This window comes from Pollachius pollachius (genome assembly GCF_949987615.1).
Source record: "Pollachius pollachius genome assembly, chromosome: 9".
Taxonomy (NCBI): domain Eukaryota; kingdom Metazoa; phylum Chordata; class Actinopteri; order Gadiformes; family Gadidae; genus Pollachius; species Pollachius pollachius.
The window spans coordinates 13,459,331-13,475,668 of record NC_136942.1 but is presented as its reverse complement, the minus strand read 5'-3'; the positions used below and the strand labels follow the sequence as shown (position 1 = coordinate 13,475,668).

General features: G+C 45.1%; 1 protein-coding gene across 1 annotated transcript in view; it reads left to right on the top strand.

Moving 5' to 3' along the window:
• Positions 1–16,338, top strand: part of tbxas1 (thromboxane A synthase 1 (platelet)) — a 54,638-nt gene that overhangs the window by 26,446 nt on the left and 11,854 nt on the right. Inside the window, exons 5-10 of the mRNA XM_079743525.1 lie at positions 1,920–2,016; positions 4,409–4,525; positions 6,708–6,796; positions 7,141–7,289; positions 7,641–7,768; positions 9,757–10,086. Coding sequence (XP_079599651.1) covers positions 1,920–2,016; positions 4,409–4,525; positions 6,708–6,796; positions 7,141–7,289; positions 7,641–7,768; positions 9,757–10,086 — 910 coding nt within the window. The remainder of the gene's footprint in view (positions 1–1,919; positions 2,017–4,408; positions 4,526–6,707; positions 6,797–7,140; positions 7,290–7,640; positions 7,769–9,756; positions 10,087–16,338) is intronic.

Genomic DNA, 16,338 nt, shown 5'->3' with positions numbered 1-16,338 from the left:
GTGCGTGTGTGTGTGTGTGTCAACATTCCCTATGCGTTGACAAGCAAATCGATTTCCCATTGAGCCATACAGGAGCCACTACTAAAGCAGGAGAGGAGACTATCCAAGTATTGTTGGATTTTCCGACAAAACAACAAGTATGGCAGGAGTGATATTCCGGTGCGACGAAGGCCATCACTAAGCAGGAACCCGACCTCACCGTAGAGCCCAGAGCCAGGTGGACAGGGATTGTGACCCAGATGTGTGAACCCCACTCCAGATATAAATAAAGTTAATCATTTGCATGCAAAGATGAATTCCTTCTGGCACAGTACAGCACTTACTGTGAGTTCACATCACAATGTTCCACAGTTCCCTGATTGGCCACGTCTAATGAACGGTGATACATTAATGTATTGTATATGTTAATGTTGCAATGATACACAGATCTGTAGGTTGGAGACGGGGCAAATAGATAAATAATCTCTCAAGAGACTAATGAGTCTAATGAATCTTACTTCAGAATGTCTGTAGTACACTGCGTGTGTGTGTGTGTGTGTGTGTGTGGGGGGGGGGGTATGGTAGAGTAGTGACAGCAGGGGTCCATGCATGGGCACAGCTCTCTAGATCAGTACTGACAGCATCACTGGTGGAAATTTTCCCCTCACAGTGACACAAGCCCCTCATCCAGGGCTAAAGGAACAACTTTGGTTTGTTCAAAGCTTTCTGGCAGGCCGCATTACCCCCAGAAGGATCTAGGCAGAGGTGATGAGGTCCCTCCATGTTCATTGTGGCAGAAAAGAGATGCTTTCCTGGTCGGCCTTGATTACTTTAATTGGGTCTCTTATTTTCCTTGAAGATTCCTTTTCCAATTATGGCGTCTGTAATAAAGAGGATTTAAATACCCACACACGTCAGGATTCTCTTTTCTTTTTTTTCACACCATTCTCACTGTTAAATCGATTCTCATTAAAATGGCACTAAACCAACCACAGCTGCCGTTCCTTAAGAGAATGTGTCCCTTTTGACCTTCGTTTCCCACCCAGGGTGCTTTGTGGCATGACACAGGAAGCCACATTTATTCAGAATGGCGTTTTTCCACTGTACTACATTGCCTGGCTCAGCACGGTTCGACTCCGGCCAGCGCAGCTAGGATTAGCAATTCCATTCAAAGCAGGCTTCGCGCTTGATGGTTGTATTTAACTAATGACGAGATTGTCCTGAGTCGATGACGCAACAACACACACTTTTATTGGCTATTAATTTTTATATTATGGTCTACCGTAAAATTTGATAGATTCGATTCAGAGTCATTAAAAAAAAAAAACACGTTGAATATCGATGTCAGCGATCTAATAGTGTGAAATCATATCCAATGTCCAGTCTTTGGACTAAGACTAATCTGAAATAAATCCGTACTACTATTTTGTTTTTGCATGAGAATATCACTATGATGCACTCCATTACCCTTTTTAATTAGGCTTATAATTAAATCAACAAACAAATAATGAAGGATCAAGATGTTGATAACTCTAGCCATGCTCTTGGTGCATGGCGGGTCGGGCTCACTGTGACTCGACCTCGAGACGTACAATCTCAGGCACGGAGAGGCACAGCGCAGTGCATATAAACTAGGGTGGAAACGCAAATCAGCTCCGTGTGGTACGGCTCGGCACGGCCAAAAGTGCTAATGGGAAAACCCAAAGCGAGGATGAAGGATTGTATAGGAAGCAAGGCACATACAACCCCTTCACCCACATCCAACAGTCACAGGCAAACTAATGTACGTTGATGCGTCAGACATGGGTCAAACACTAAATGCTGCTTTTTGCTGTTTTTCGTGTGTCTGTCCGGTGTGTGTGTGTGTGTGGCCGTGTGTGCGTGTGGCCTTGTGTGTGTGTTTGGCCGTGTATTAATCATGTGTGTTTCTATTCTGTCAGGTATTATATCGGCAGAAGGCCAATTGTTGTGCTGGCTGACCCAGACATCATCAGACAGATGACTGTGAAGGGGTTCAGCACCTTCCCTAACAGATTGGTGAGAGCACTCACACATGCATATGGAAGGCCAAAAGGTTCATACTCATGCCTCATTGTAGACGCATTGAAAATGAAACCCCAAAATAATTTCAGTTTTTGCTTTCATAACGCAGCATTTAATGCCATTGTATTTTATTGCACCGTAAAATGTGCAACTTTAGTGGTTTAAAACCACGTGGTCTTTTACACAGTTTTTAATCAAGTCTAAAACTACATAACAGAATGTGTTTTTGAAAGCTATTTGACGCACAATTTTGCGCCTCAAATTTGCGTGTCAAATGTTAATAAATCCTCTTGAAAAACAGTCAAATGAGATCAGTATGTAACCGTGTGTAATGGTGCAACAATACAATGGTACTCTGCTCCCTCAACACACTCATAGAAGACTGAAACATGGACCATATTTCCATGAACCAAGAACATGGATTAAACACACTATACAGCTGACCTTGATTGGTTGGACATTTTCCACAATTAATGGCTGTGTAAATCGGGGGGGGGGGCTGTTTTGAACATTATCTAAATGGTGTAATTAACATGTTAAATAGCGTGTTAAAAATATGTTAAAATGCCTTTTGTTTATGCCATTTTAGACTTGAGGGAAGACTGAGCATAAGACAGCTTTATAAACCACTAAAACGTCACATTCCAGAGTATAATAAATTACAACAGAGTAAAATATGGCGTTATGAAAGCTTGAGATACTGAATTTAATCTGGATTTAGATCAATACATATCTAAAATGAGGTGTAGTTGCGACCCTTATGGTCCTCCAGAACACACAAACACATGCACAATCTCACGCATGCACAAACACACACTGACAATCACACACACTCACAAACATTCACAAACCCGCAGGCACAGACACACAACCACACACACACCCACACACACACACACAGACACACAGGAAAATGTAGCATGATTAAATTTCCGTCCATGCTCTCTGAAAGATTGAGAGGTCTCTCCCTGTCTGAGTAACATGTTATTTGAACGATGCCAAAGCCGACAGCAGTCAGGGACGCACTCTGTCCAGATGTGGCGAGGTCACGTCTGCATCACACTAGGGGTCAGAGGAACGGAGGTCACATGAGCGACCCTGCGTTCCTCACCAGGCTTCTTCCGTAGCTCCGGGCTCTGCAGGAGGCCCTGGTCAACGGGCGATCAATAGTCTTTGGAAACGCTGTTTGCATTTTGTACATGCGCACAATACAAAAACACATTTATACACACGTACCAAATAAAACCAAAAAAACGTGCAAAATTCAAGCACAAACAAAAGCCAGACAATGCTCAAGTTCCTACATTTCTGATTTTAGTCTTCTCTTGATATTAATGGTCATTGTCTATTGATATCATATATGCTGATGATAAATATAAAAACAAAATTTCTAATGGCTCAACAAAATCAAGTGGCCCTGTGCTGGGATTTGCAGTTTTCTCACATTCGTTATCGTCAGTAACACAACCTGGTAATGCTAAAGACACAGTATCTGGTTGTAGCTGGCGCCTTAGAAACAGCTTCGTAGTATAGCACAGAATCATAGCTGTATTGTCTCACCAAAATCCCATAGTTACAGATGAAAATGTAGAGGGAACAGTCAAATGAAACGATGATTATAGTCATGACTCGTTTTTGTGTTAACATGACTATAGTTGAATTTATATATTTGATATTAATATGATTATAGCTCTATTGATATAGCTTACATTCATTGGATTAATGCCAACCCTACAAACTGGCCAGTGCTGGGCTGCAGGACGATAAAGGAGCTGTGCTCTGTATCCCCTGCTGCTCGCATTGCAGTTCTGCTGTGAAAGGCCTGAAGGTTTTCCCAGACTCTGGTCTGGACACACATCAAAACAACAGGCCTGGCTAGCTACTACTCCACTCGGCTATCTACTGCCAACATGAGATGACCTGTCACAGTGACGGGGGGGGGGGGAATTAAAGAATAACCCAAGTAATTGGCAGTGAGAGGGTGTTGGGGGGGGGGGGGGGGTGTGGGGGGCTTGCTCATGAAGGGTTGGGGTGGGGTGGGGAGGGGGACTAAGTGAGATAGATTTTGACACACACACGAACACACCAATACACTGACCTATGCTCCTTGGTCGATTTGTAAAGAGGACAGTCACAGTCTCTTTTCTTCAGCCCTAGGTGCTTGGCAAACTGAACATTACCTTTAAACCCACTGTTCCAACGGATCATTCTTAACTTAAGTTCCTAACTTAATAAGGATGATATCCAACAAGCAACGATAAAACTCCAGCAAAAAGATTTTTTTTATGTTTGAACCAGGATTTTGTGGAGCAACGTAGCGCCACCTCCGTTACCTCGACGCTATTCCTTGACCCCAAACCCGATTCCTTTGCTCTCTTTATGGCAGAACAACAACTTTGCGCCCAAGCCCATGAGCGACTGCCTTCTGATGCTGAGGGACGAGCAGTGGAAGAGGGTCCGCAGCGTGCTCACGCCCTCCTTCAGCTCGGCCAAGATGAGAGAGGTGAGGGTGGTCTGCTCTCTGTTTACAGCCCGCCCGCCCCTCTGAGGCCTCGCAGATCAGCAGCGTCACACCTTAATGAGAACACGTCTCTATCTGTATTGGACAGTTTGTATGTATAAAATATGGTTCAGGGGGCCTAACAAAAATATATCAAACAAGATGTATGAGAAACAACTAAATAAGACAAATAAGATGCAATTTATTTTTATTAAAGTAAGGATTAAAGTAAGTAAAACGACGACGCGTGCGTGCGTGCGTGCGTGCGTGCGTGCGTGTGTGTGCGTGTGTGTGTGTGCGTGTGTGTTCCATCATTAAGGAAAGGGCCTACCGACACCGAACAACAGATTATATGGCGGAAACAATGGCGTATAAATAGCCCTGAGCTTTGAGGGTTAATTAGTTGTCGGTGACACTGCTGGGTCCAGAAAGGATTATTTAACTGTCCTATAAACCGGTGCCAGCCAGACTCGACCAGCCTGAGTGAGCAGAGCTAAAGACGATGATCGCCCTGCAGCCAAGTACAGAAGGAGAGACGGAGCAGGTGAATGGACAGGAGTGAGCCAGGGAATGAAAATGATGTGAAAAGAGAGGGATAATGAGAATAAGTGATCATTCAGACCCCATGTTAATTGTAATTACTGTTCTGTTGGTATGTAGCCATGGAAACATTACTGGCTAAAGCTTGTCGGGTCCCAACAGCAACCCGGCGTTTTACAACCTGTGGTGTATGTGTGCCACAGCACACATCTCATCCGATTTATTTCGTTATTTGACAGGCACATTGCACAGGCCAGAGTTATCCAAGAAGGCTAATTTGCATCTGTATTTATACCCTGTGCAGGCATCTACTTAAAATAAGATACAATCATTAAAATTAGGCCTTGATGATACAATCCATACAAAGAAGGACACAGGACAAATAAAGATCTGCACTATAACCCCACAGGCAACACGGTAACAAATACAGCAGACATAAACCCCTCTGTAAGGTTGCCAGGAGAGGTTGCCGACGAGACAGGCTCTTAGCTGTGTGATGCAGTCTGGGCCACATAATCCCTCACCCCATCTCACTCTCTCCCAGGTGTCCTCTCTCCTCCTTACCTTTTCTCCCTTTACTCCGATCTCTCTCTCTCTCTCTCTCTGTCTCTCCCTCTTGCTCTCTCTCTCTCTCTCTTTTTGTCTCCCTCTCTCTCTCTCTCGCTCTCACCTTCTCTCTCTCGCCCTCTATCTCTCTCTCTCTCTCCCTCTTGCTCTCTCTCTGTCTCTCTCTCTCTGTCTCTCTCTCTCTCTCTCTCTCTCTCTCTCTGTCTCTCTCTCTCTCTCTCTCTCTCTCTCTCTCTCTCTCTCTCTCTCTCTCTCTCTCTCTCTCTCTCTCTCTCTCTCTCTCTCTCTCGCTCTCTGTGCTTCAGTTCTTTGAATGAATCCCAGGGTCTCGCCTCGCCCGCCCTGCCAGGATCTCATCTCTCATTTTGAATCAGGGGGTATCGATTGCCGGGCCAGTGTAGTGCAGTGCAGTGCCAAGTAAAATCTGAGCTGTGAAGCAGGGTGAGATGCCATCACTCGCTGTGAGGGAGAGATGCCAGATTTGACACACACATGCACACATATATTTCCGTCGACTCACACTTTCCTATTTCATTTTTTTTGCAACATATATTTAGACTAACATGTACTTAGTGTTGGATGAGTGGGTGCAACTCTGATATGTCCCCCCCCACACTCTCTCCCTTGGTCTCTGCGTCCCCCCTCCACCCTTTCACTGTGGTGAGTGTACCATGCCTTTTATCCAGGCTTTGTATCAAGTTACACATGAATTAATTAGGTCACGTTTGATCCATCATCAGAAACCCCCCCCCACCCTTGCTAATGAGATTCGTAATGGGGCTGGCTCTAATGACGTTTTAATTGATTTGGCTCTTGGTTTGGTTTCATCTGTTGTCTCCATCTTCTAAGAGAGAGGGCTAATGTTTGGCAAATGAGTGCATATATAGGCGAAGAACATGTCTGTTTGTCTAACCCTGGTCTAGTGAATGGAACAAAATGGTTGTTTATAAGGTAGAGCACCTAATATTTAAGTTTCTTTCCGGGTTGTATCTTGATTCATTCATGAAGCTGTGCTTTGACATTACGATTTGCACCGAGGAGGCATTATACCCAGTTGGCTTGTTTTTCCTCTTTCTAGATGGTTCCTCTAATTAACACGGCCACTGATGTCCTGATGAACAACCTGGATGCCCACGCAGAATCTGGAGAGGCCTTTGACTTTCACAGGTTATAACAAACACTTAGCCAAGCCGCTCTGACCCACTGGGCGTTTTACTATTCATTGACTTTGCTGCGATACACAACGGATGACCCAAGTGTCCGTTGGTTGTCATGCACAACAACATCCTACTGTTTTTGGAATCGCCAGTTTGTTTTCAAATTAACAAAGTTATTATTTGTTTGAGCATTGCTGCTTTCGTCGCTTTATTGGTGAGGAAATTGTTTTTTTTGTGTGTTTGTGTTTCTGTGCGTGTGTGTGTCCATGTGTGTTATGTGTGTGTTTGTATGCATCTCAATTTGTGTGTGTTTGTGTGCGTGTGTGTGTGTGTGTGTGTGTGTGCCTGCGCCAGGTGTTCCGGTTGCTTCACCATGGACGTGATCGCCAGCGTGGCGTTTGGCACTCAGCTGGACTCTCAGAGTAACCCCGACGACCCCTTCGTCCACAACGGACAGAAATTCTTTGGCTTCACCTTCTTCAAACCCATCATACTGGTTTCCAGTCAGTTCCCTCCTCTCTCATTTTGGTTCCAGAGCCTGCATTCAGACTAGGGTTCAAAGTGCATGATTATTCCCCCTGGGAATAGCATGTCACTCTCTCAAGATGGCAAATAATATAAATAAAATAAAATACAAATATATCCTAAGTACAAATCTGAAAATATAGTTAGGAATAAATACATGATGATATGCATGATTACACAGTAATTTCCATAAAATGCAGATACACATGGACAAAAGATCTACAATACAGAGGAGAGCGCAGTCGGGGCTCGTCAGAAGGCCTCGGTGAGTGATGCCTGTGTGATGGTACGCAGAGGCTGACCGACATGTCGCTGTGCTCCGCCGACAGTGATGTTCCCCTTCCTCCTGACTCTCCTGAGGCGCGTGCTGCCCAAGCGCCGCGACACCGTCAGCGCCTTCTTCACACGGTCCATCCAGAGGATCATCAAGCAGAGAGACGACCTGCCCCCAGAACAGGTGCGGCCCCCTGCCTGCTCAACATGAACTCCGTCCCCCCAGCTGCTCTCTCCTTAAAGGGACGGCGGAATGCATTCACTGTGGGTGTTCTGCTCTTATGAAAATAGAGAATTTTGAACAATTGTTCAATGTTTTGCTTCTCTATCGGCCTTTGGAGACGCTTAGATACACGTCGTATATGCAAGCCCACCTTGCCTTTTTTTTTGTTATGTATTAGGGATCGACCGATATGGATTTTTTAGGGCCGATACCGATACCGTTTTTTTTTCATCAGCCTTAGCCGATAACCGATACGCCGATACCGATTTTCTTGAGCCGATATTTGGAGCCGATAATACCCTGGAAATCCAGAGTTCTCGCGAGAGCACAATTTGAATTTACTCAGCGAGTCACCGAGCAATATACTCGTGTATATTCTGGGCCTCCCCTGGCCCACAACATTAATCAATCACATCGGTCAATATAGGCGGGCCAAAAGCGTTGCTGTTTTACAGACCGGATACGGCAAGAGTCTTATCTATTGGTTAGCTCCACTGGTCTGGATACGTCACCCCTTGTATCCTTCTGATTGGTCGTAGTGTTATCCAATGTGTGTTATCCAATGTGTGTTATCCAGTGATATTTTCAAATGCATGCTTGGTGCGGCCCCTCGAGTTGGGCCATTTTCATTACTCGTTGCCAGACCCTACAGCTTTCTAGATGTGGGTCTGGATTTCCAGGCTAAGCCTCCCTCAATTTAAATCATAAAAATGACACAATGATGATAACAAATGTTACAATATCTCAATTTAAAAAAATGAATATTTAGTCTGTAAATCAAAAAAAAAATATATATATATATATATATTTACATTTACATTTAGGGCATTTAGCAGACGCTTTTATCCAAAGCGACTTACAATAAGTGCATTTGTTACAATAAGTACATTTGTCATAAGAAGTGAAACAATATATCGCTGTCGGTACAGTAAAGATGTTCATAGAACCAAGTGCAAGTATTACAATCGCTAGGCTAACCCATTCCCCGTGTAAAGCAATGATAGCAGCTACTGTTGATGCTACACAATTAAGTACCTTGAATAAGTGCAATGTACAAGTGCCAGGACGTACAACATTCAATGGTGGCTGTGCATTGGTTTCTATGCAGAGTCGAGGTGAACTCTGAACAGCTGAGTTTTGAGTCTTTTGCGGAAGCTGGTGAGCGACTCTGCGATCCTGACATCGGTAGGGAGCTCGTTCCACCACTGAGGTCCCAAAACAGAGAAAAGTTGTGACTTCGCTCATCGACCTTTGCTTGCTCTTAGCGATGGCGGTACCAGACGTCCAGCTGAGGTAGTTGAGCGGAGGGATCGAGCTGGGGTGTGTGGCTTTACTAATGCTTGGAGGTAGGCAGGGGCAGTTCCGTCGACTGCCTTGTATGCCAGTACCATCATCTTGAATCTGATGCAAGCTATTACAGGGAGCCAGTGGAGGTCTCGGAAGAGGGGGGTTACATGTGAGAACTTTGGTAGGTTGAACACGAGGCGCGCTGACGCATTCTGGATGCGCTGCAAGGGTTTAGTCGCAGAGGCAGGGAGTCCAGCCAGGAGCGAGTTGCAGTAGTCGAGGCGGGAGATGACCAGTGATTGGACTAGAAGCTGAGCTGCTTCCCTTGTGAGGAAGGGCCGGATCCTGCGGATGTTGTAAAGTGCAAATCTGCAGGATCGGGCCACCGCAGTGATGTTTGCGGTGCAGCATAACTGATTGTCCAACCCTACACCAAGCTTTTTGCCAGTTGGAGAAGGATATATCGGATATATCGGCCGATACCGATACACGTAAAAAATGCAAATATCGGCCGATAATATTGGCCGGCCGATTTATCGGTCGATCACTATTATGTATTTTATTTGTCAGTGGTGCCTTAGTGCCATCCACTACTGTGTGTGTGCGTGCGTGCGTATATACAGCAGCCTGATCGTTCGTCTATGTACTATCTGCGTCTGTAGCGGCGCCGGGACTTCCTGCAGCTGATGCTGGACGCGCGGGGCGGCGGGGAGGAGGAGGTCGTCTCCCCGGAGGACTTTGACGCCGTCTCCCACGTCGCTGGTCCCAGCGACCCGCAACCGGACTCCGCTCCCGCTCCTCCTCCGGCTCCGGGGCAGAAGAAGAAGAGGTGGCTGACGGAGGACGAGGTGGTGGGCCAGGCCTTCATCTTCCTGCTGGCGGGCTACGAGACCAGCAGCAACACCATCTCCTTCGCCTGCTACCTGCTGGCCACGCACCCCGAGTGCCAGCGCCGGGCGCAGCGGGAGGTGGACCTCTTCTTCAGCAGACACGTGAGTCCCGCCCCCCCCCACTGCGCCCTGCTGCCCGCCTCCTTGTCCTTGGTACTATTTAGTTTGTCATGGATAGTCAAAGTAAGACTTTCAAACCCACACTCTCCTCCAGGTGCGCTGTGACAGCATTTATATATTTATATAGCTATCTATGTATATATATATATAGAGAGATATATAAAGATATAGGTATAGATATAGATAGGTCAAATAAAATGGGAGAAAAGATAGATAGTAGGACTGTCAGGCGATTAGAATATGGAATCGCATGTTTTGATATAATCCTTTTTTTTTAAGCTCACAAATTTAGTCATTTAGTTTGAACTAGGTGAACATGCAAGTATCAGGCTGCAATCGTTTGTCTACGTAAATGTGTTAAGCCATTTAGTTATTTTGGAAATCCCTCTTGCTCATCTTCAATTAAAGTAACAGAGCCGTCAGTCTGTTTTACATCAAGCAGAAGGAATTAGCTTGCAGCAGCCTTGTCCCATGAGGTTATAGATACTTCAATAGTTTCAAACACCAATAATGACAAGTAAAGGACAGCCCTGATATGCGCAAACCTAAAAAAAATACACCCACAGACGGGGTGAGTTATTCCTATAACTGAGATCATGAACCGGGCTTAATGTGTATGGTTTAGTGTAGCCTATCTTTATTGAGAGTATTAATAGTATTAATTGTCTCAGTGACTGAACATGATGACTGCGCGTCTTGTCCACAAATCTTCTTGTGGGAGCCATACATGTGGAAGGAATGACGATGTCTAATGCACAATGTCTGTTCTTAAAATGTATATATGTATTGCGTATTGCAGATTGGACAGGGAACTGGCTTCTGACAGAGCGAAAGGGGCTTGTCTCCCTCTCCGTTCCTCCCCCTCTGGAAAGCACGTTACTCCCCCGCCTAGTGTTGCATAATGAGTTGTCTTTAAAACATACTCCTGAGCTCATCCACCTCACAGTGAATCTAGTAGTGTCTAGGGTTTACCTCCGGCCCTCCTGTGTCATCCTCCCGTGTGATTGGGACAGTCAAAAATAAATGAACACGTCACCGTGTAAGCGCTGCGTTCCCGTCCTTTGCGTCTCCCTGCTGTTCGCTGCTCGGAAGTTGGAGCAAACTTTTGGCCGCGTTCTCCCGTTCAAAAGGTGACGGCTACAGATTAGCCAGAACCAACCTCTTTTGGATTTTCTTATCCACACACCCACCACACCCCCCTGAGTTCAGCCGGGCTCTTAGCTGCGTGGTGAATGGCAGGTGGTGCGGTGCCTTGTGTGTTTTCACTCACAGGTCGGGTCACATGATCTCTCACCCCCCATCTCGCTCTCTGCTAGGCGTCCTCTTTTGCTTGACAATTCTTCCTTTTCCTCTGATTCTAGAATCGAATTTATCTTGCTCTCTCTCCCTCTCTCTCTCACACTCTCTCTCTCTTCCTCTCTCTCTCTCTCTCTCTCTCTCGTTCTCTCTCTCTCTCTCTCTCGATCTCTTGCGCTCTCCCTCTCTCTTTTTTGAGGTTAACTAATGGTTAATGCAATAAAGTGAATGGTATGAGAAGGATGCTGGTGACAGAGATGACATTTGGACGACTTTCTCCCGCTCTCCCCTGCCGGGCTATTAATTGGTGTGGACGGAGTAGAAGGTTGCCTAGGCTGGGGTCCGGAGAGAACGATGGAGAAATATTGAAGGAGAGAGAGGGAGGGAGGGAGGGGGGAGACTTGATGAAGCCTTGGTGAGTGCTGGCTTCTTAATCACCAGTTATCCTGTGTTACAAATCAGACTTTAGACTACTAATCTAAAGCCTGATGGCAGAAGCGCTTGTATCTGGGTGAAGGGGGCGTTTCTTTGTCTTTACCTTCACATTTGTTTCGACCAATCATGTTGCTGGAAGCGGGGATCTGCGAGCGCCTGATTGGCTGCTAACAGGGAAAACAAACTCAGCCATCACTAGTATACAGTAGAGAAAGTGGCTGTAATGGTTTGAAATCAAAAACCATGCAGACTGACCACTGTAGAAATACACTCATATTCTTGCGCAAATCAGTCTATCTTCGGTAGAAAAACTCGAACGAAATGTGTCTTGGGGGTCGGCTTAGCTCAGGAGGTGGAGCGGGTGGAATTTGTAACCGTAAGGGTGCTAGGTCGATAGTGTCGAGGTGTCCCTGAGAAAGACGCCTAACCGGGGGTTAACCCTGACCCCTGTCAGGGTTAAGTTAACCCTGACGCCTGCGTGGGTGACACCGCTGTCGGTGTGGGATTGCGTGTATGAATGGTTTGTAGGTCGCTTTGGATAAAAGTGTCTGCTAAATGCCCTTAATGTAAATGTAAATAAAACAAGGGAAAACTCTGCCCCTTCAATTTTCTGTTTCCAACCCAACTCTGTGCCATCTCCTCTCAGAGGTTCTGCTATAAAATGGTAGGACTGGATCTGACATTACCTATTATCAGACAAGATTATGTTATCAGACAAGTGTATGTTTATGTACTGGAAATGTTACACTGACATTATTCCCCCAAATGCTGGGGGAAAGTGTCGGCCATGGTAGTATATCTAATAACCATAGTCACATCAAGTGAGGAATGATGGCTTTTCATAAGGCTCCAAGCAAAAGGGTTTGTACCCTTTTTTGTAACGATATCGCCCGTGTGTATTTATATGATATGCTTTATTATTAAAGACGTTCACTGGCAGCTTTTATTCATGAATCATTCATTATTCATTGTGAGAAGTGTTCCATTTTTTTCTAACAGATGCAATCTGTAAGATTCTATGACTATATGACTATGATGTTCACAGTCTACCCGTATGCATCCACTAGCAAGAGACCTAACCCCTGCCTGCACGTTAATATCATGCATCTTAGAAAATACAAATGATTCACTGTAAGATGCTTCTGCTGAATGAATAAAAAAAGTCAAGAACTAGTTTATTTCAATTTCATGAGTGATTATCACAGAGAGATGGGGCTTTGTCATAGTAACAGAAAAGTAACACATCAGGCAGTTCGACCACAAAATTCGTCCCTGGGTCGTAACAATGCGTATGGGGGGAAGCAATGTCCTCATTTAATTTCAAGGTGAATTTAGCTTTATTTTAAGTCTGGGTGAACACTTTGGGAACCTATTCAGAGGAAGACAGACACTTCGGATGGCTCTTCTGTCGGCAGCCTGAGGCTCCCAATTGATTCAATGCAATCAAAAGCAACCTGTTACTGAAGCCTGCTCTCCAGTCCACCCCGTTCCGTCACTCTCCTGGGGGTCCAGCCACTACTGTCTGGTAACACAGAATATGGGCGATTAGGCATTTCCATCACCGGCCGCTCACAAGCCTTCTTATAGGGTCCCGAGATAGCGTGAGAAATGGCCCATTCTGCAGCACAATTCCCTGCTCCCCCTTTATGTCTGGGCTGGACATCAGCAGAGCTTGACTCTCCCAGTCCAACTGATACATCTGCATCTCCACAAAGCTTGCAGGGAAACTAAAATATCTTAAACGTAAATTAAACAAAATAACACACGACACTCCATAGTTGCTGAGTGAATGATGATTTATGATGTCGTGTGAGATTGATGAGATCAAGCGACTCGTCCGTGAATATGAAGGAGTGGGGGCTCTATTTATAACCCTGCTGGAGCGGGCCGTTTGGTAGTCCTACTATTCAAACAAACCTGTTTTTGTTCATGTAGGCCCCTCGATGTCTTATCACCAGATATTGAATCACAACACAAATACCTCATATTATGCACAGCTTGATAGGAAGTCGGTTATATCTAGGCAATGTATTGTGGCTGTTTCAGCAATAGAGGACAGTATGCATTTAATATATCAATATGTGTTATTATAATAATACACCAGAAGTTAGATATAAAGTGGGACCCCCTGGGTGCTGGTTCCCAGATTATTGTCAGGATTTTCCGATAAGTGGTTAAATAAACAACTTTAGACAATGTAGATCAGTCCAGACTGGGTGTAGAGAATGTATAAAATAACAGTAGATAGTGTGAACGGTTGGACTAATTAAAAGTGACTTTTCCAGTACTGAAACCCATTGGCCCCAGAACCTAACCTAACGGTACCATTACACACAGAGCGATGGGTTTTAGACCAGCCACTGGCTGGGGATTGGGTGAGGCAAAACACAAAGAAACGCATGGAATATGGAAAGGGTTGTTAAAGAGCTTTTTAGCTTATTTTGGTTTCACCTTGATTTGTCTCTGGTGGCTACCCTATCCAATTTCAAGAGATTGAGGGCCTGTGTACATGAATCACACGCAGGCACGCACGCACGCACGCACACACACACACAGTCACACGCACTCAGTCTCACACACACACACACACGCACGCACGCTCGCGCGCGTGTGCACACACAGTCACACAAACACACACACACACTGAATCACTCCCACACATGCGTGCCTCTCATCAGGGCTTAGTATCCATCCCTCCTAAGACAGTTGTGAGTGATGTAATTTGCCTCCTCTCATTCCTGGTGTATTTCTGTCCCATTGAAGGGTCAGAAGAGGTGGGCTGGCCATGCTTGAGGGAGGGCTGCATTATTCATGCCATCAACCTGGCGTCAGACATCTAACTGCAGGCCGGGGCGTCGGGCTCCGTGATTGAACAAACATGGATACACAGGCAGTCGCTGCGGAGGGCTGAGGGCCCTCCTCTTCCTGATTCATGCACTATCCTGATTTTATTTTTTCTATGAAGTTCTTAAAATGAACTGAATACTGCATATTGCAGGAGCCATAACTAATTTCTCAATGCGTTATTGCCGCATTAGTATGCAACAGGCTTTTTTACTGCTCACATTCCACCACTGCGTTCTGACGTGACTTGTCTCTTGAAAGGGGGCAAGGGTGGCACGTATGGTGATATCTGGCGTTGGAAGACGACAGTGTGACTTTAGATGTATGAGACGTATGAATTAAAAAAGGTTAGGGCCTTGCAGGGATACAGAGTGTTAATATGCACATGCAGGCTTAAATTACGAAAAAGGGTGGAGTCATTCAGAGATGACGGATGCATGCTGAATGTCCACAGCTGTCGCAATGCAGATTATGTTATACAAGCCCTCTCCCCTCCTATGAGCCCATTGGGAGACTGCAAAGACACATGGTCACACACATGCACACGCACGCCCACACATTAACAAATTAAGTTGCTTTGAGTAAAACTAATCGTTTCACATAAACCAATACAAACAAACTCTCTTACACACACACACACACACTTTGCCATTTGGAGATTTCTGCCTCTCTGTCATTAATTACAAAATATGAGAAGAAAGAAAAGGATTTCCATCAGTTATTCTTGTAATTTGGTGTGTGTGTGTGTGTTTGCATTACAGATTCATAATGTATTTAGCTTCCCCTATCCAGACACGCTACCCCGGATGCTGTGGCCTCCTGTAAGGCTCTCCTCAGTACCACCCTGGGCAACATGGCACCGAGTGAAGTGTAATCCCTCTATTATGGGCCGGGTGACACAGGACACGTCCAAAACACCACGGCAGAGTACGGCAGGGCCGCATGCACAATTTTGCCGTTTAAACAGTTTTAACGGTTTCGAGGGTCAACCTTTTGCGATTGCTTTAACGTCTGGATAAACGATTATCCCTACACTGCCAAAATCAGCTTCTCGTCATTTCTGTTGATTGCGTAACATCCTCTCTTCAGTTGATGTTAAACATATTGAATATTACAACTTGTATGGCGGTCAAAAAGACTCCAAAGGACGCAATCAAAAGTAGCAGCTGCTCACAAACGCACTGCACCATAGAAAAATAACAATAAGGTGTTTCAGAAAAAGATCTGCTGTGTCTCTAAAACTCCGTGATGTTTGAGAAAGTCTCACAATAAGAGGGAAGTATATCCATATTGTATCCCCCATGACTACTACCAAGGCTAGGGGGTTAAGAACCGGCCAAGTTAGTGGTTACAGGCTCTCGTATCCATTATCACATCAGCAAAGGGAGGGCTATTTATAAGGCTCCAAGCAAAATGGTTGGGATTTGTGGAGTGTCTTAAAAATATGCCTTAAACGATATTGCCAGTATGTATTTATATGATACGCTTTATTATTTAAGACCTTCAGTGGCAGCTTTTATTCATTGAACATTCATTATTCATTTCGAGAAGTCTTTTTTTCAAATAAAGTTGAGTACTCTAGCAGATGCAATTTGTAATACTATGAATTTACAGATTTCCAATGTTCGCAGTCTACCTGTATTCTTCCACGAGCAAGAA